The sequence below is a fragment of the Astyanax mexicanus genome, chromosome 12 (assembly GCF_023375975.1).
Source record: "Astyanax mexicanus isolate ESR-SI-001 chromosome 12, AstMex3_surface, whole genome shotgun sequence".
NCBI lineage: Eukaryota > Metazoa > Chordata > Actinopteri > Characiformes > Acestrorhamphidae > Astyanax > Astyanax mexicanus.
This window is the reverse complement of record NC_064419.1, coordinates 26,781,239-26,802,978: the sequence shown is the minus strand read 5'-3', so window position 1 is coordinate 26,802,978 and position 21,740 is coordinate 26,781,239. Positions and strand designations below refer to the sequence as shown.

The 21,740-nt window shown below is 38.5% G+C and overlaps 1 protein-coding gene across 2 annotated transcripts in view; it reads right to left on the bottom strand.

The window, feature by feature from the left end:
- Positions 1 to 12,632: 12,632 nt before the first annotated feature.
- Positions 12,633 to 21,740, bottom strand: part of si:dkey-32e23.4 (dynamin-1-like protein) — a 49,178-nt gene continuing 40,070 nt past the window's right edge. For both annotated transcript variants that reach the window (XM_007235484.4, XM_007235486.4), the window contains one exon: positions 12,633 to 21,653. In XM_007235484.4, coding sequence (XP_007235546.1) covers positions 21,597 to 21,653 — 57 coding nt within the window. In that variant the 3' untranslated portion in view covers positions 12,633 to 21,596. The remainder of the gene's footprint in view (positions 21,654 to 21,740) is intronic.

The following is a 21,740-nucleotide window of genomic DNA, read 5'->3' as shown; positions in this document are numbered from 1 at the left end:
GTCTCAAGACAGAAAAATCAGCAGGAAAATACTATCAGTTGGAAACTGCAGTTTTGACATGATGTATGACATCAACCTTAACTTTTGTTTTAAAAAAATCTTAAATCTAAAAAAATGTTTTAATATCTGGCTTATCTATGCTTAATATATAAAAATATCACTGAATAACATGACCAGTGTGAATTCTGAACAGTATAATGTTTTTTTTTTTTCCTTGAAGTTTTATTTCCCGAAATGACTCAGTATATTTCTATGAGAGGTTTAAAAATGTTTTGTCAACTGAAGGACGTGGCTGAGACCCCCGGAAGAACTGAGTCCTTCATACTGAAGTGATTTCTCAAGCTTAAAACGTCAGTTTCAGCTCAGAGCACAACGTTCAAGGCCTTTATGAGGTGAATGGAGTGTTAAAGGAGGAAAACAATAAACTGTACAGAATTCTGGCCTCTTTAAACATGCTGCTGCTTTCATTTTAGTTCTGCAGAATGGCCTCTTGCATATTTATGCTTTGGCTGTCAGAAATAAAGCACTTTACTTGATATCATCTGCATCTACAGAGCACTAAGGCACAGTATCTGTGTAGGGACAGAATGTCCTGGAGGAGAAAACTGAAGTAAATAATACAAAAACTTTACATCCAAATATTAAATTGCAAGTTATTTTAAAGCATTTGTAGCGGTTTATTCATCAGGACATTTTGACAAAATAAAAAGAACAACTGGTAGATTCAAAAAACTTTATTTTCTTAGACAAACAATACTTTCAGGGACGTATCTCCTTGGAAAAAGTAAGAAAAAAGTTTTTAAAAAGTACAGTATCTTAGAATCTCATGAAATTAACATCCAGCCTGTGTGAATTGTTTCCTATAACATATTTTACATTTTTTGGTTTTATATCAATATGTCAAACTATTAAAATGTACTGCAAAATTGGTCTTGGGGCCTAAATGTTTAGCTGTCCTCACCAGTAGGAAGTACAAATGGAGGGCATAACAAAAATATTCCCAACTAATCAAACAACACTGTGTTTTGTTTAATTTATGTTATGATGAAACTGGCTCTCATCAGGATAGCCCCAGGAAAAGAACACAGATTCATCAGAGTTCCCAGCCTCAGAAACCGGAAGTTAACAGCACTCATATGATAAGAAAATCTAAAGTATTTTTAAGTTTACTTTTAAGTTTAGTACATGATTCCTTGTGTTTCTTTGTATTTTGTATGACTTTAGTATTTATTTAGAATGTAGAAAAAAATAAACTAAAAAACCCTTGAATGAGAAGGTGTGTCCAAACTTTTGACTGGTGCTATCAAAAACATTTCTCTCTTGTACTTTTCAAATAAAGCCAATTAAGTCAATTAATAAAGCGTTAAAGGCTAAAAGAATGTCTAAAGCGGGACGTGCAGTGAAATATCCAGTTCATTCCAATACCTTTTTTTTTTTTTATGAACACTATTTAATATTAGATAATTATAGGTTGCGAAAACAGATCTGCTCTCAGTTGCTATTCAAAACATCACATTTCTGTTATTCAGACAGCAATAAGCGAATACCCTTGTTTTTAATTGGAGGGCTATAATGCTTTAGAATTTGCCCATAATGCCAACGGCTTATAGCTTACAGATTGAATGTGACAGAAGGTTGTTCATTTATGTGAGGCAGAAATTCTGTATTCTCCCCTGAGTGAATGTTTAATTCATATATTTAATGTGTAATTCTGAGAAAACAGTCCGGTCTGAAATATCCAATTAAGAACCATCCACACTTTTAATGTAATGTGCTATTAAAAATGGAAGATTACACATTGAAAAGTAGGTACCGGTAGGACCAGTAGCTCTCTGGTCATTTTTACAATGCATTATATTAAGATCCTTTTTTGCATTTCAGGCTGCATTAATTGAATACAGTTTCTTTTATGACAAGCAATAAAAATGTAGCGAATGTCCAACGTGCCAATGGCCTCTATATTGAAGTGCGGGCTAAGTGCCTCTGTTGCATTAAAAAGCCTCGGCTGTGCCCTTCAGAGACGGACATCTTTGATGAGGAGTGTTTCTGGGTGAGTCTTGGACCCAAAAGATTCAAAGCTCTTGGCAAGGTTTTTGTCCTGTCAATCTTCCTCCCGGTCTCTTTAACTGATCTAGGCTTCGGGACGGCCTTGGGTTTTCTGGTCTGACTTTGCTGCTAAATGTCCTGAAGTGTGCCCAGCACTGATAAGCCAATAAAGCTCTTTAAGTGAGGCAGGATGACTTGGGCTTAGAAAAGTACAATGTCCAATCTTCTCTTTCCTCAAGAAACTGAAAGCTCTATGGCTACGTGTTGCCAAACACACTGAGCTGATTTGACTCAGCCATGGCAACCTAGTGGTCCTCATTGTATTATGTTGTGTTAAATACAGTGGTTAGGTGCATCCTAACTACTAATACTTAAAGGACCAATATGTAACTAATTTTCAGTAGTAAATGATAAAATGATCAGGACGTATCATCAGATATTAAGAAAACATGTTGAGTCAGCAGGGATTCACCCCGTACGTTCCTATTTTAAGTTTTCACTCCGTCCCGGATTTTGTGTTTGTCTTGTCCTCTGACTCCGCCTGCTGCTCCTTCCCCAACACTAACTCCACCCCCCGAGTTTGCCAGTACCCACACTACATTACAGCGATCGGTGCAGCAGCAAAGGAGCTAGCTAGCAGGGCTGGCTCAGTTAAACCTCAGCTGCTACACAGCTTACAAAGCCTCAGCATGACTCAAAAAAGCTCAGTGACTAAAGAAGGAATATAACAAGAGTGAATATTGGCAGTGAGTTGAAAGTTGGAGACTTAAAGCTCAAAAAAACTACAAGACCGACCCAGAGCTGCTACTTTTCTCCTAAACAGGTAAGATAACTGGCAAGCTAATTTAGTCAGATAATTTATAACCACCACCAGGTTAGCTTACTAGGGACTAGAGCCAACCGTGGCGCTCTCTCGCGCAGGGCACAGCAAACCGCGTCGTTTGAGTTTTAAATTTTACATACTTAAATCTTGTCATTTTTGGGGGGTGGTCACTATGGAAACTAATATTTCTTCAGTGCAATGCATAATAGCTACTCACAATATTACTCTACAATATTATAAAGAATATTAGAAATAATTGTGGGTAATGTTGCAAGTGTTTTTCAGTGATATACTGTACGTTGGCATAGCAATGCATCTGTTAGTACAAGTAGGTTAGTACATTAATATTTTGTGTACTTACCTGTACTTACCAAACCATATATTAACCTTACAACATAGTATATGCCTGATAGTATTAGAGTGTGGTTTGCAATTGGATCACAGCCTTTGCGCCCTATTTAAGCTCTCTATAGGCGAGCCATCAACTCTGAACTTTGCAGGTTGATTAAGGACCTGTTAGTGTGACTTTGCTATCGTAAAGACAGGAAAAGCACACCTAGCACGCAAAAGGCATGTACTAATACTCTTACTACTACTCTCAACTAACGTGTTGTTCACTATGTGAAGGTGTTTGGGCGGCTCTTTTGCGGGAACAGCAATGTTATTGTTGATGTTAAAGTTGAGTCTGCGTATCCTTCTGTGTTGCCAAGATAGCAATGTATCTGCAGTGTGAATCTGACAGTTGTTTTTTACATTGTGTCAAAATTTCATAGCCTTTTATTGCATGGACCGATAGTGCTCATAAAAATTGCATGGACATTTTTTTTTTATTAAACTCACTTTTTACTCCCTCAATTTTTTTTTATATTTTCTGTTTTTGGAGATACAAAGTTTTAGGTTTCTAACTTGAGACATGGTGTTCCCCATTAAGTTTTTTTCTCGGAACAAACTGGAAGTGCTTGTTGGCAGCTGGGGAAAACACTTCAGGGAGTTCTTCAGGATCAGGGTCTGCACGTTGCTGGGATCCACTACAGTGTTCTGTGGGGTGGGGCTAATTTTTTGTGTCATGCATTAGAATGGGTGGCTGACCCGCTTGGTAGGGGCAGAAGTGGACCTTTTGTAATTACCTAGACTTCTGCATACACCAATCATAAGCATAACATTATGACCACCTTATACAAAAACTATCCATTTTTCAGTTCCATTTTCCAGCATGTAGAAATGGTTTGTACTGCTAAAATTACAGACTCCAGTCCTGTATCTGCGTACTTTATTATCCTCCTTTCACCCTGTTTTTCAATTATCGGGACCCCACGAGACCACCAGAGAGCAGCAATTATCTTGATGATGTTCATTCTCAGCACTGCAGTGACCATGGCATGGTTGTGTACATGTGTGTGTGTGTGTGTGTGTGTGTGTGTTCTGCTGATATAAATGGATCAGACATAGCAGTGCAGAGCTCCTATATGCTCAGTGGAGTGTAGAATTAAAAAGGTGGTCATAATGTTCTGCTTGATCAGTGTATATTACTAATACAACATGTTTTGATCCATATCTAAGTCACGAGCGTTTTGAGCGTTTTGAGCAACATTCATAGTGCAGGCTAGGCACGTAGGTGAATCTTTGAATTAATAACCTGTAAATCCCCCTTTAGCATCATTTAACTTCACCATTTTTCCCTGTATGTTTTCAAATATTGAAGAACAATTTCAGAAAATTCCTCCCTGCAGACATGTTTCAGTTCATCCTTATTTATGGAGTACCCTGGACTCTGACCTTCCAAAACACTAATTTTCTCCTTAAGCATTTTTTATGCATTTTGTAGTTGATTTACTCTTGTGTGCTTTGGGTCATTGTCTTGTTGCATCACCCAACATCTCTTTAGCTTGAGGTCATGGGCTGCTGCTTATTGTATTCTTCAGTAATATGTTTTGATATACAAACTGACTAATAACCTCTAGTCTGACCCCTCTTTAGCATCATTTACCTTCACTATTTGTACCCTGTATGTTTTCAAATGTTGAAGAACAATTCTGGACAATTCCTCCCTGCAGACATGTTTTAGATCATCTGTGACGCAGTTTACTATGTGTACATCTGCACTGCAAGTCCAAACATTGTGTCTGAAAACGCAGCATTTCAGCGCTTAGTGTTAAAGCACAGATATACACGCTGGAACACTATATGCACGCTATATTTACTTTTTTCGTATATTTATATTTACGTACATATACGTGTATTTATATGGTTTATTGGTGCACATTTTGGTGCGTTCAGGTTTATTCCTGTGTGAAAACAAACTAAACAAAGGGAGAAAATGCTCCAAATAAACAAACTCATAAACTAATTCAGACTGGAGAAACGAACTACAGGTGTGAAAACCCCCTTAAAGATCTCAAAATGTTCAGTTCCAGAGGCAGCAAAGCAGATGCCCCCTTCCCATGAAGCTCCCTTCACCATGCTTCACAGTTGTGAGGTTTTGGAGTTTTTCTTTTGCCTTCAGTGTTGTGCAATTGATTTGAAAATGTCCACTTTTGTCTCAACTGACAATCGAAGATTTTTACAGAAGCACGCCAGATGGCCTTGGGCATCAGTTTCAGTTTGGGCGAGCAGATTCACAGTGGAATGCTTTGTGTTGTCATTTTCACGAACACTATTTGACTATGCTAACTATGCTTAATATATTTTTGGAATCTGGCTTTAAAAGAAAATGCAAGTGTAATGTCTGTAGTTTTTGCATTATATAGTCATGCATTTGAAATGTTAATTCAGAGAATTCAGCAGCTCCCACTGGCATCACGTCAGCAGCTTTTCTGTCTCTGGTAATCTATGGAACACTACGGGGAAAGCATACAAAGATTATGATGAAAAGTGCTGGAATATTGCTTTTAAACTCCCCTCAGCAATCAGCATGTCTGCCGTTACCTCGGATTGGAAGGACGAGGACCCACTGTGAGCTCCAGCTCATTTTGTATTTTTTTCAGTGACTGTCTTGTTTACTGTCACGGCCAATCAGGAAGTGCAGTTCTTCTAACAGAGGCAGCAGCACATATTCATTTTCATTAGGCATCTCATTAAATACCTAAACATGAGCCTGCGTCTGTGTGCATTTTATCAGGTTAATGAGATTTCCCCCCAAACACTACAACTAATCACTGCACTCTGTCTAGCCGGGCTCTGAAAGAAACAGTACAGTGAATAATCAAAAGTAAACAATTTTCACCTTAATGCAAATGTAGCTGATCAGCCGAGACGTGTCTGAAGTTTCCTGCTCTGAGTTTGAATAGGGCCATGTTTTAGACTACGTACCACCCGGGATCAAACTAAACTCCTATATTACCACCTACAGGTCATTTCAAAGAACATGTGCACACACTCACTAATCATACATACTGATTACATGTTCACACAATGTTCTGAACTTTCTCCTCCTTACATTTTAAAAATAGCCTCGTTACTCTACCTATTTCATTTTAGCTTGTTTTTATTCTAGCTTCACATCTTTCAAAAAAAAAAAATCTATCCAGATAAATCTCTCCATCTAGATATAGTGAATTTGATTGTGGTTGGATGTAGAGAAGTGTAAACATATACCATTCCAACACCCTATTGGTTTATATGTGATCCATCACATCTGCACACACAGGTCACGTCACACTCCAGCAAGATAATAGCAGGCGTATGTAGTCTAGTATGAAGATGATCTATGCAGAGACTCAGGAGTACTCGAGCAAAATGTTCCAAGTAAGCTTTTTTAATATATTTGCATTGTACTAAAATGCATTAATTTTCAGTGGGAAACAGGGACACTAGTGCATCCCAAATTGTTCAACATTAGCATTTTAATATAACATTAAAGTCATTATGCCTTTTGAAAAAATGCATTTGATTGAGGAGGGGTGGTTTACTATAGGCCTGAGTGGCGTGGCCTAAGCATCTGTCCTTAATAGCACTTTTCCCCCTTACATCAGGGGTGTGACGAGACACTAATATCACAAGACGAGACACGATACTGGGTTCAAGACGAGACGAGACGAGTCTTACACACTGCTTTTGGATAACTTTATGCCACTCCTGGTGCAAGAATTCAAGCAGTTCAGCTTGGTTTGATGGCACGTATACATCCATATTTCTCTTGATTATATTCTAGAGGTTTTTATGTTGGTAAAATCAAAGAAACTCTTCTTTTTTTTTTTTCAGAGCTAAATATTCAGTCCCAGATCCACAGTACAGGAGCTGGCACAACCGAGCCACTGAGCAAGTAGGCAAGTAACGTAGAGAGAAGTGTAGTGGAATAGAGAGAGAGATAGCACAACTGTCTAAACACCAGCAGCTTAGTGTTAAGACACAGTAAATATTAATATTAAAGGTATTTTTCAGCTGATCAGACAAAATGACATTTAATCCAAAAACCTGATTATGATTAAGAGAATGAAGTGTCATGTGAGTGATCTTGTTTGGGCGAGAGATGGACTGATCAGTGTTTTTGGGGCCGATTCCGATCGCCAATCGTCTTTCACCTCGATCTGCCAATCGCCGATACCGATTATGGGCGGGGCCAAATGCCACATTAATGCCACACAGGTGCCAGGCAAACCTGGTACAGATTCTCCTATTTACGTCCAGGCCTAAGCAAACAGTGGTAATTTACACTGATAGAAAATGAACAGAAGAGTGTTACTGACCAAAATAAAAGCTTTTCAGGAGAGATATAAGTAATGTGTAAATATTTATAAGACACCTGAATTTTTGTATTTACATGTCAATACCGCAGGAATGTGTATCCCAACATGAGTCGCCTCAGCCTGTTTTGTCAGCTTACTGCTTAAAATATCTCACTTACTGTTAATATAACGTTATAGATAATAATACAATATTTTAATAAGAACAACAGTAATCCATCGCTCCAGCTAGAGCTTAGATATATAAATATCTAATAAACTGCCCGCCCTTATAAACTGTAAACTCCATATTAAACTCCATATTTTTAGTAAGTAACGTTGTAGCAATAAAACAGAGCTTTTAACTAAATTCACAAATAGTTGGAAAGAACGAAATCTGTTTTAATGATGTTAATAAACATCACTGTGACAGCACTAGTCACAGTTTCACTGCAGCAAAGGACAAGGACGTGAATCACTTATCTAACCAGCCTTTACTGATTTCTGGCCCCAATAACCTCCAATAGCCTTTAATAGTCTTCAGTCGCCTTCAACAGTCTAACCTGGCGGCCATGTTCACTAAACTAAAAGTTAAATGTTAAAAACATCATGAGGTTAAAAGGCGCAAACTGACCTATTTATAATGTAATCCGAGCAGTGACTCCGTGAGGGCTGCTCTAAACTGCTGCTGTTAGCTGCTTGGGCTGAAAGATGAACTGTAGAGAGCTGTATTATCCGGTTAATGGGGTTAAAATCTTTATTTCCTACACAGACGAATTTAAGAAAACTGAAAAACGCTCCTGACTGGCTGAGCTGAGCTCTGTAGCCCGTGGCTGGGCTGTAGCTCTCTGACTGAGTGAAGACAGCGGGGCTTGTGCTGCTGCAGCTCCGACTATTGGTTGGATGAGGAACTGCAGCTTCCTGTAAGTGAGTAGTTTCACCGGTTTCATCCACACACAGCTCTGATGAACTGCTTAACCCTAAACTCTGAAAATCGGCCAATACTGATACACTGCCGATCGATCGTCCCATCTCTAGTAATTGGCATTTCAAGCTTTAAGTGTGACAGACCTATCTTAATCACCCCTTTACTATAAACTACAAACACCAGCAAAAAATACAATAATTTATAGGTTCTGTTCTCCCTAGGCTCTGATGTCACATGATGACACAAAAAAATTGAATATATGTCCACAGAGTAAATCTAATCACATTTTTATTTTATTTTAGCATAATTCCTTTATTTCTTTTGCATATCCTCTTTTGGAAAACAAAAAAAAATCTATATAATGTGACTCTCACAACAAAACTTCAAATTAATAAATGAACTGTTGCACTGCACTACTTTCCACTACCAACTACAATATTACATGATGCTCCTGAGTGCTTAATTCTAAGTAGGTATCAGTATACAGTCTACATGGCATCCCCTTGAACCCTAGGATATTTATTCAGCTTTTAACCCAAAATTATGAGGCTGTGCCAAATAAAGCAAGTGGCTTACATTGTTGTGAGCATTTATACTTGTGTATTGGTGACAGGAATGTGTAGATGTAACTCGGAAGCATTAATTGGCTTTAATGCAAAACAATATTGTAAAATTCTTAGTATCTGGTTGGTGTTGTGGCGTCCCAAAGGCTTCTAGGGCCTGTGCTAATAATGAACTAATAATTAAAACATAATAAAATGTAATGAAAGTGTTGAGAACTAATGAACTAGAGCCTAAAGCTGGGTGGTAATGCCTAGTCCCAAGACAATCACACTTTGGATCGAGGAACATTAAATACCTGCACGACTTTGCAAATGGTATGTCTCAACCTTCTGGCCTCCCTCACAAGATAACACCTCACACCAGCGTGGTCACCTCCAACTCGTCATCTCAGGTAACATGCCATGATTATTTTATCCACTGGTAACTTTGCACTATAGTTAGCACAATGCTAACTGGTGGGGTACCATCCTCCACAGTTTGTTAGCTACATTAGCCACAAAGCTTCTAGGCAAACCTGAAGAAACACACCTCTGATGAATGTGATTTTGGTGGATTATTTAAACAACAGCACAAAGCCAAGGCTGGCTGTTTACAAAAGTAGCAGCGGAGAAATTGTGCACAGTTGCAAATAGATTCTCCTCAGTTCCAGAAGCCAAATTTTTCACCAAAGCTATTTGTCCAGTTTTTCTGTATGCAGTCATAAAGAGCCTCTGCCTCGTACAGCTTTGTCGCCTGGGACTCAGTGCGGTACAAAGCTACTGTAAAGATTAATGCTAGTCATTTTTTACCTTTAGCATAAGCGACTGAGCAACATCCAGCTGGTTCTAAGACAAATGTACACTGTACATACAGTATATTAGCGCATTGGCAAGCAGGGCACAGCGGGCCTCTCGAAGATAAATCACACCGGAGCAGCGTGACTCTTCAAGAGAAATCACGCAATAATATTCCCAGTATGAAAAGCGGCTGCGGCCCCACCGTGCACCTTTATCTCGGCTCATGACAGCTCATGTATTTGTTTTGTGTTGTAATTACTTTTCTGTGGCGAAGGCCTGTGTCGGCTGATGCCGTGATATTCAAAGCAGATTAATTGCCAGCGCCTCGCCAGGCGTGCCGACCTGCAAGCTTTCTGTGTCTGAAAAAAAAACAAAAGAACTGAGCCTCAGGTAAGGTTAAGCTACCAGGCGTGTACAAAATCGATATTGCATTATCCAGTATGAATTCACAGCAATGTAATTTGATCTAAATTACAGGACTATCAAACAAGGCTTTTTCTTGGTGGATGCCTTGGCTGAAGAATACAGCTTAGATCGGTATGAATTTCATGTTGAGAACGAACATTCACACTGTGTGGTTAATAAAACCTTACTTTTGAAAATAGGCAAAAAAAACACACAAAACAAACAAATATATAACTCGTATTAATTCCTAAAATGGGGCATAGATCAGTATGAATTTAATGCTCGTCCAAGCTGGTTTATACTGTTATCCAGTATGAATTCACAGTGTGGTAATTTGACAGTGTGCTGCATTACTCTGACATAAATTACAGGACTATCAAACAAAGCTTTTTCTTGGTGGATGCCTCGGCTAAAGAATACAGCTTAGATCAGTATGAATTTCATTTCGAAATGGACATTCAAGCTGTTTGGCCAGTAAAAAACCCTGCTTTTAAAAGTAGGCAAAACAAAAAACACATAAAACAAAACAAAAAACTATACAACCAGTATTAATTCCAAAAATAGGGCATGAATCAGTATGAATTTAATGCTTGTCTAAACTAGTTTATACTGTTATCCAGTATGAATTCACAGCAGTGTAAGAATGGAGCCTTATGTAAGGTTGAGCTACCAGGTTTGTACAATATCAGTATTGCATTTTCCAGTATGAATTTACAGTGTGGTCATTTGACAGTACACTGCTTTTTTCCCCCTAAATTTCTGGACTATCTTGGTGGATGCCTTGGCTGAAGAATATGGCTTAGATCGGTATGAATTTTAATGTTGAGAATGGACATTCACACTGGTTGTCTAATAAAACCATGCTTTTGAAAATAGGCAAAAAAAGAAATAAACAACCAGTATTAATTCCTAAATGGGGCATAGATCAGTGTGAATTTAATGCTTGTCCAAGCTGGGTTATACTGTTATCCAGTGTGAATTCACAGCAGTGCAAGAATGGCGCCTTAGGTAAGGTTGAGCTACCCGGCGTGTACAAAATCGATATTGCATTATCCAGCGTGGTAATTTGACAGGGCGCTGCATTACTCTGACCTAAATTTAGGACTAGCACACAAGGCTTTTTCATGGTGGATGCCTTGGCCGAAGAATACGGCTTAGATCGGTATGAATTTCATTTCAAAATGGGTATTTAAACTGATTGGCCAGTAAAACTTTGCTTTTGAAAATAGGCATAAAATACACAAAACAGAACAAATCATACAATCAGTATGAATTCCAAATTTTTCATTTCATGGCAATTTGTAGCTTCACTTATCCCAGAGTTTATTGAAGCCAATATGAATTTCATGCTAGTCCAATGTGGTTTACACTGTTTTCCAGTATGAATTCACAGCAGTGTAAGAATGTGCATTACTTTGACCTAAATTTGATGACTGTCAAATAAAGCTTTGAGTTTTATGTTGATAACAGACATTCTTACTGGTTGGTTAGTGCAATAGTAACATACAAAACAAACAAATGTACAACCAGTATGAATTCCAATTTTTTTATTTAATGGCAATTTGTAGCTTAACTCATCCCAGAGTTTTCAAGATATCAACAACATTCAAACTCTAGGTTTAGTTTGATTGTGTGATGTGGGTTTGTGCACTCGTTTACCAGTTACATTCCTTTTTTTCTACTTTATTTTTGATGGACTAGTACAAACTCCTGAGAACAAATTCACAGTCGTTTTAACAACACTTGATTAGTTGTTATTTTTCTATGTCTTTTTCCTCCTATTTACTTCCACTTATTCTTGAACACACAGTTTGTTTTATGTGTTTTGTTTTTAAGGAAGAGTGATTAAGGTTTATAGATTCACTTCTATGTTCCAAACTAATTATTTAGTTTTACAAAAATAAATGGTATACGGTAATTCCATTATAGTGATTCTTTAAAACTTTCAGGTTTTCTTTTTTCCTTTTACACCTCTACATAAACACAGCTAATATCATATACATTGTTTTTTAAGATCTCATGACCACAGGTGATGAAAAAAATCAGTGTTATTGATGGTACTGAATTGCTTTTATTTCTATCATCAGTATCATCAGTGTTCTTACAGACAAACAAATCCAATAGGCATGAATCTAAAGATTCAAACACACGCTGAATGTAAATTTCTTCTTGTGTTATTGTTCCATTGGTCTCAGTACACCTTTTAGAGTGCGATGTTTACCATGTTTACCGCCATTTCTTTTCGTAATTAGCGTCAAAGCTTTATCCCCACTCACTTGGTGTGGGTGTCTCGTCTTGGCCGTGCTCCGCTGAAGGCGGGAGATGCGGCTGTACTGGCAATCTGATAGTCTGCTTTCTGCACACAAGCGCCTTTTCTTTCTCCTCTTCTTTTGTTGGCAAGTGGCACTCAGCTACACAAACAAATCTCCTTCAGGCTGACGGCGCTCGCTCCTCTCTCCATTCTCCATTCTCCATTCCGCTGCAGAAAACTGCAGAGCAAAGGCCAACAAATATGAATCATTTGTTCCTCTGCTGTCGAATATGAAGGAGGAGAGGAAAGGCTTGCGTTCAATTTTTAATGATGTTCTTCCAAACGAACAGACACAAGTACATCAGTATGTATCACAAGAACTGAAAAAAAAAGAACTAAATTGGCAGGCAAGAACTCACAGGCATTTTGTGGAGATGTTATATTACATAAAATCAGAAGAACACGCACACATTCGCTTCTTCTACAATGAACACACACACATGCAAACATGTTTCAATATGGCAGGTCATAAAAAGGGGATGAAAATGAATTATATCAAGGAGATAACCTGGCAAAAAAAAAAAAAACAATTTACGCAGTTTTCCTCTTACAACAAAGTAGTATTTAAAAGTATTTAATTATAGCCATGTTTGGTGCTTTTGAAGGGTTCTCTAAATGATGCTACAGAATAACCATTTTTTTATTCTATTGAAAACTATTTTTGTATTTGAAGTATAAGAGTGAAGAATCATTAAATTGGTATATTCATTTTATAAAATGTTCTTCACACATACTGCACATTTCCTGAAAAACACTTTTTTATTGAACCAAATGTGGGTAATCTATGGTTTCACAGAAAGAACCCCTTTAATGCCTTTATTTATAAGAGTTTAAAGTCGTTTCATTCATTTCACTGCAGAGCTTCAAGGCTAACAAGGTTAAAAAGTAATGGAAGTGTAAGAGAAACGAGTAGTATGTAAACGGTATGCTCACCGTGGTCTTCAGATGATGCCTTATTTAAAAAAAAAGGATTTCAAGCAAAGCAGGGTTCACTTCTTATAGGGGGTGGGTGGCAGGTTAAAGCCTTTTATAATAGGTCAACAGCTATTTGGGAAAATACAAGGGTTATAAAGGGTTATAATAATAATAAATATCTGTTTTCAGGTTCATGTTGTGCAACAGCCTAAATGCTAATTTTGTGTCGAACCCATGCCATTAGCTTATGCGTACCTTGTGTGTAGACGTGTACCCGATGCCATGGCCTACACGTACCGTGCACTGGATGCGCAGCTCCACTGAAATGTAACTATGCGTTACACAACTCAGGCAGCAGCAGCTATGATTGGTCCCGTGGAGCACTGTGTTCCACACCTTCCCAATTTTGCTTCTAGATATGCGAAAGCAGAAGTATAAAAAAGTGACGCAGAGTGGTCCTGCAGCATAGGCACTACCACAATGATCAGGAGATCTCTGGTTTGAATCCCGGTCATGCTGCTTGCCATCAGCTGTCAGAGCCCTGAGAGAGCACAATTGACAGTTGGCCTTGTTCTCTCCGGGTGGGTAGATGACGCTCTCTCCTCACATCACTCCAAAAAGTGTCCAAAAAAGATGTCAATCAGCACAAGGCGTCTGTGAGCTGATGTATCAGAACCGAGTCGCTGCGCTTTCCTCCGAGCGTGCTGTGCAATCAGCAGCAGTTTGAAAAGAGGCGGTGACTGACTTCACATGTGTCTCTCTCCCTGTCTGTCTGTCATTACTACTGACAATGCACACGGATTATTTATAATGGACAATATCTATTCACAAATCTGTTTCATTGCTGAGAAACAGTAGAGGCCTTACAGATGTTTTGTTCATTGCATCACACACACATGGCGGCAGAGTAACACCCCACGCCAAGATCTGTCTATGTTAAAGAAGCACTTCTAATAGTCATGACTGAAATATGACCATAACAATTTTTGGAATTTTATTGCTTCACCTGCATCACAGGAATATACATGTAAGCTTGTAAAAGCTTAAAAAGCTTGTTCTCAGTGTTACACAACCTTTATGAGCTTTTTGCTAAAAGTTATTTGCATTAGTTTGATCCCTGGTGATGCTCTAGCCACCTTTTTACCCTCAGTCTCCCTCAAACACTTGCTAGGAGATTCCAGGCGGAGCTGGCGTCTGTTAGCTTGTGTAACACAACTGGTGATTAGTGCTCTCCCCCAAGCATGTTTAGCTGCCTAATGAACTATAGATAAGCTCTATATGTCCACATATTCTAGAGCTCTGTTATGCAGTACAATTTCACTGTTCCTTTGCTGAAACAGATCAGAATTGAAAAGAACCCTGTTATCAGATGTTTAGTCATTGATGAAGCTTATGCTTCGAAAAAACAAACATGGAGTATTCAGTTAATCTACAGTCTGTTTTTTTCTCTCCTTATTTCAACTGTATCTTAAATTCAGAGAGTTTGGACACAGTAGTGGGACTCATCCACAGAATCCAGAGGTCATCCAATATTCAAGGAAGAATGGTTAAATCAAAGGACGGGAGAAAAATCCACAGCGCAGATACACACTCATCATATATATGAGAGGATGGACAAGATGGATGTCCTTGTCTTCCTTACGTATATGTGTGTGTGTGTGTGTGTGTGTGGGTTTTGTCACTCAACTCAACTGCTTAATTGGGAAAAATACACGTATTGTATTCAGTTTAACTCTATTCTATTCAATCCGCACAGAAACCTGACAGACCAGGCTCTTTCTTAAAGCTTGCACACACACACACACACACACACACACACAGACACACACACACACACAGACACCTCAACCTTGTTCTCTCTCACACGCCTTCTCTCCTCTTTCTCTCTTATCTGTTCATTTCTGAGAGCTTTGACAGATCAGTAGCTTATTGTATGCTGACCTTCACCAGAACTAGTCTCTCTCTCCCCAGTACATATCCATCCTCTCTGTACGATCTGGGAGTGCAGAGACACAATCTTAGGAATAAAAATGTTACATTTTTCTTTTTTAATACGCTTACTCCGACTTCTGATCAGGATATGGAAGCCTAACACAGTGCAGGCCACAGTTCCCCCTCATTCTGGTTGCTTAACCCACCAGAAGGCAAAGCTCACCTCAACCCAGCATTAAACCGTCCACCAGAACGATCATCAGAACAGTACAGATAATCCACTGTCCAATGCATCTCACATACAGTTATGTAGAGACTTTAGGACACCCCATTAAGCCGTTATCTTAAATTATTTAAAAATATGGACATTTGAGATTTATCAAAAATGTTGGACAAAAATCATGAGATAGTAATATATAGAAATTGATCCGGAGGTGTTGCATTATTTTAGGAACATTTGGGAACATCGAAAATAAGTTGTGAGGGGTTATCTTGTGAGTGTGGTTAAACACTGGCCATCATGCTCATGGCAAGTCAACCTGAATGATTAGAGTTTGAGTAAGGTCTCATAGTGGGTGTCAGACGGATTGGACATTCCATTTCCAAATTTGTACAGACATGTTTATTTTTTTTCCCCCCCATTTTTTTTTCCCAATTTACTCAACCAACTCATTAAGACTCCCTATTACTAGTGATGTCCCAACACCAGGAGGGTGAAAACTAGCACATTCACAGTGCGCTCGGAGGAAAGCAGAGTAACTCGGTTCCGATACATCAGCTCTCAGATGCCCTGTGCTGATTAACATCGTCCTCAGAAGTGATGGCGGGAGAGCGTGCCATCTACCCACCCAGCAAGAGAGCATGGCCAATTCTGCTCTCTCAGGGCTTCGGCAGCTGATGGCAAGCTACATGAACAGGATTCGAACCTGCAATCTCTTGATCATAGTGGCAGCGTTTAGCTTACCGCGCTGGACCACTCAGAGCCCCCATTTGTGCAGACATTTAACATTGATCTACAAGGTCATATGTGTATTGGGAATATGTCATAAAAGGGCATAACCTACCACACCTGACAGCACAATAGATGGTAATGATTGTGACTGGCGGCATCTGGCTAGAACTGTCCATGGGAATGGCACATTCAAAGCAGAAGGAGCTGTAGGTCATTGTCGTTTTGTTTAGCCTCCATGAGACAGGGCAAAAGACATAAGACACTTTACTACTAGTTCTGTATCAGTGTAGTTTATAAGTGGATACCATTTGAAACAACTGCCATCACCACCAAATCGGGTCATCCTAGCAAATTTAATGCATAACCAAGTTATGTTCCAAAATCACAAATCAGCTTTCCATGGGGTGTCCTGATTACTAAAGACCACCATTAAGGAAAACAGGTACACTGACCAATCACAGTGTGGCTATTGATCATTAATCTAGGTATTAACACACTCTAAAAAAAAAAAATAAAGGAGCTTCATTTTAGAACCATGTTTGTGAAAGAGACTTTGAAGAACCTTTTAAAAGCCTAAAAAGCTTACACTTAAAGCAGCAGTCCTTTAAATGGAAAGCAGTAGTGTGCCTGAATGGAGAGAGAGCAAACTTTTATAATAAATGGAAATAATGTGCTCCTGCTACTATTCTTGCAAAGACATATTCATTCATTCTAAAAACAGGGCGCCTCGAAGGTTCCGGGACCTTTTTTCTGTTTGCAACAGCTTTTCCTGTTTACCTGACCAACTGTAGAGCTGCTAATGGCACTGATACAAAAGCTACTGTGAACATGGAGTCATCAGATATGAAAACTCAGTCTTTGTGTGCTCATTTATGTAATGTTAAACCAAAGAAATTGGTCAGAATTGGAACTGAAAAGAGCTGGCACATTAAAATTAGTAAGATTCATAGAGTCTGCATCTCAATGCACATTGTAAAAGTATTTTTTATAGCATGCTTGGTGCAATCACTTTAATAGAAAGTTTTTGGGTCTTTTTTTTTATCAATTCACAGGTTCTTCAAACTTTTAAACATCTCTACTACAAACATGGTACCCAAAAATGTTGTTGTGGATTGTTCCTTCTTCTATCTTCTATCTTCTGGTTTATCAAGGCCTCTGCCTCTGTATGGAGAAGAACACTTTAAAACTCTGTTCTTTTCCCCAAAACAAGGTGAATAAAACATAAGGGGTTGGTCATTCATCCCAAGGTGGTACAGTCCAACATAGTAAAGACTAAACAGACAAGCTCACCTGTATTAAAAACACATGGGCTGAGCACTCGCTGCCCCCAAAAGTCTGGCAGGCAATGTACGCTTCTCCACTTCACTGCTGCTATTAATAATACATACCATCTTCATATCTGAGACTGAATAGCCAAGACAAACGCATTCCTACTCAGCAGCCTACACCTGCTTTAAAACAGCTCCAGCACCAACGCTCAATCCCCAACATGTACTCAAACACACGCACACGCACGCACACCCCTTCTCATTCAGACTATAAATAGTCAGACATCCATAAATATTACAGAACAGCCAGGACCCTGACACAAGCAGACTGATTCCAATCGTTTCATTTTGGAGGTAATGATGAAAGGCCTTTTGTTCTTTGCACACTGCAGCCCACAGCTGTAATCTCATTTCTTTGATCGCCTATTTTCAGCTCATATCGGCTAATTCAAAACAAGCTAACGCTTTAATGATTCAAAGAAAGGGGCTCAGATCATTTGACCACTGATTTGAGCAGAATGGATAAATGGATAATGGATATACCTTAGGCTGTACCATTAGTAGTACCCAGAGTTTCTGGTCTCTTTATTTGATTTATCGTTCTAGGTGATCTCTATCTGGAACATCTGTAGCGTAAGGGGAAATTACCACATATGCACATATACAGTACTGTCTGATTGTTTCTCTGTTCGCTTTGGAATAAAAAAAAAATAAAAACAATTATGTTGACTTGAAACTCACTTATAATAGAAGCCAATGGACAGTGGCTAAATTTCATCAGTAAATCTTTAGTTTGGACCAACAGTAATATGCCAACATGACTTGATTTTCTTCTACTGTAAAGTTGCCATTTTTAGTCATTTATTACAATTTTCGTATTTTTTGTGCTATAAGGTGCACTTAAAATCCTTAAATTTTCCCCCCAAAAAATCAACAGTGTGCCTTATAGTTCTGTGCACCTTATGTATAATTTCTACCAGTCAGGTTATATAAAGCAGCAAACCGAACCCTACTCCACTGAGGTACAGCATAAATAAAAGAGATTCAGTGAAGTTTTAGTTCTCTTCTCTTTTTTTGGTGCTAAATACTGCAAAATGCATCCTGAAAGAAAGCAAAAGAATCGGGAACGACTCGTTTTTCCTTCTAAGGCAGAAACTGATACAACTTACAAGAAAAAGACAAAATATTCTGTTATCTGAATGTTCTGCTTTTGCTGCTTAATGGAGCTTTTTGCTACTAAATACTAAATTAATGACCCCAGTGGTCAAAACTGAGATTAGATAAAGACCAGCATTAATAGGGAAAAACAATTAGAACAACTTTTTTTGTTTGTTTATGGTGGTCAAACACGGGATAAAACTCTTTGAAGTCTCTATAAGGCGCACTTAAAATCCTCAAATTTTCCCAAAAATCATCAGTGTACCTTTTGTATGAATTTTACCATATAGGCTGTCAGTATTAGCATTAGCCACTAAGCATTAGTGGCACTCTTCGGACTGTAGCCTGCTGCTAACCCCGGCAAGCACTGCTTGAGCAGTATTAGCATTAGTCGCTAGCCGCGCTAAGAGCTAGCTCTTTTGCCGTTCAGAGAGGAGTATATCAGACTGTAGCCTGCGTGTTTACAGTGTTAAAAAAAGCTACATAAGATGAACCACCAGCTAATCCTGCTCTGTCTTACCGGAACCAAGTGTACGGTAATGCACCAAAATACATGTCCATGCTAACTAAGCACAGAGTACAGATTTGATTTGGTAGATGAAGACTCAAAAGAAAGAAGCAAAAATGGTTGGTTTTCCCTCTCACGAGTTACAGCACCATATTCACACAGTCACACAGCCCAAAAAACTGTCACAACCATTATTGTAACCCGTTTTCCATAAATAAACAAGTAACCAGCGAACAGAAAGACAACTGCACCTAACCGACAGCGGTGCCCTGAAAATCAGCCTATATATTTATATCCACCAATAACTTACAGACACCACATACTTTACATACTGTACTATATTTACAGTCTTAATTTACTGACACTTTATAAAGAACAATGCTCTGCTGCAATGATTTCGTTACTGTTCATCGGGCTCTATTCTTCATTATTAAACGTCTATATAAAGACTCCCCAGGCAGCAAACAGGACTAACTAACTCCCCCTGTGGATTTGAATAGGGACTCCATTTATTAAACACATGTTCCAGTACCTCTCCGTTTCTTCTGTAAAAGAGCAGAGCAGGCAGACGAGCGCTTCAGTAATATTCAGGACACTTTGACTAGGAGAATGGAATTGGCACAGACATTTTGGGACACAATTACATCGACGTGGTCGGTTCCAGTTAAGGGCGAGAGGATGATTGGTCTGTGTTTGGCATTGCAGGAAAGGCTGCTGCAGTCCATTTCAAAAGACATGATCGTTATCATTACTGCCAATCAAATAAATAGCTTTGTTCAGTCGAGGTCATGTTGAGCTCCCCAAAAACTGGACATTTGAGGAAATTTTCATGGCTAGAAATATGCAGCACAGTAGCTGGAGTCTTAAATAGGAATCTCTATAGGAATACTGCAGCGTTTTCCAACCTAATCTTGAGGTGCCACATCTGTAGAATATAATATATATTTATACATACCATACAGCTCTAAAAAAAAAAAAAAGAGACCACTTAAAAATGATTAGTTTATTTGAGTTTCTTTGATTTAAGCAAATTGAAAACCTCTGGAATATAATCAAGAGGAAGATGGATGCTCACAAGCCATCAAACCAGACTGAACTGCTTGAATTTTTGCACCAGGAGTAAAGGCATAAAGTTATCCAAAAGCAGTGTGTAAGACTGGTGGAGGAGAACATGCCAAGATGCATGAACACTATGATAAAAAAAAAATCATTTCTGAACTATTAAAACTTTATGAATTATTTGCATTATTTGAGGTCTAAAAGCTCTGCATCTTTTTGTTATTTCAGCAATTTCTCATTTTCTTCAAATAAATGCTCTAAATGACAATATTTTAATTTGAAATTTGGGAAAAATGTTGTCCACAGTTCATAAAATAAAACAACAATGTTCATTTTACTCAAACATATACCTATAAATAGCACAATCAGAGAAACTGATTCAGAAACTAAAGTGATCCCTTATTTTATTTTTTTACAGAGCTGTATATATAAATGTATCTAATTTGGCTATGGAAGAACAGACATTTATGTGAATAAGTGGGCACAAGACAGGAATACCACCTGGACACACCAATTTACTAACTCCTCAGGGGGCAATTTTGATTTTAGCATTGCCAAATAATGTGCCATGTGTATTTTTTCTTGTGGGAGGTGGACAGGATTGATGTGAATCCAGAGCCAACCCACAATCATTGGGTGTGAGGCAAGAATACAGGAATATAATCATCTGAACATGATGACACTCTATGGCACACATCCTGTCACTCATGTCTAGGGGGAAATTTAGCCCTGCCAATTCACCTGCCTTTGTTTTTGAGAGGTGGAATATCTGGAAAAAAGTACACAGACACCAGAGTACATACAAAACAGTGGGATATTGCTTTAACCCACAAGCACTGTGAGATTTTTCATTAACAGGTCTTCTGTTCTTCTACTACCAACTGCTGCAGAACGTACAAATTACTGGATATGGTATCAGATGTAGCACATTGAGATTAGATAGGAAAAATGGATACGTATTCCTTTAAAGCTCAGTGCATTTTCATGACATGCTTCCAACACACACACATACACACACAGATGATCGCAAACTCGCTTACTCAAATACATATTTAAAGAAGGAGGTGTATATACAGTAGAACCAAGTACCTGAAAAACAACAAATGTACAAATGTGTACATTATATATATATATTATATATATATTTGTTCTGATGATGCTCATTGAAATTCTTTAAATATGTATTTGATACAGATATGAAGAACTCACTTTATCCTCATTCATACATGTACACACACATGTAAACACACACACTCGACGTGTCAACATGTCTCCGCTGAGAAAGCTCGGCTACCACAGGTGAGTCTCTCTGATCTCTGAGATGATGTTGTTGGCTTTCTTCAGTGCCTGAGAAGAGAGGGAAAGAAGAAAATAAAAAAAGAACAAGATAAGTTAAACCCAAAACAGCGCGTGTGTTTCACTTTAGGTTAGTGC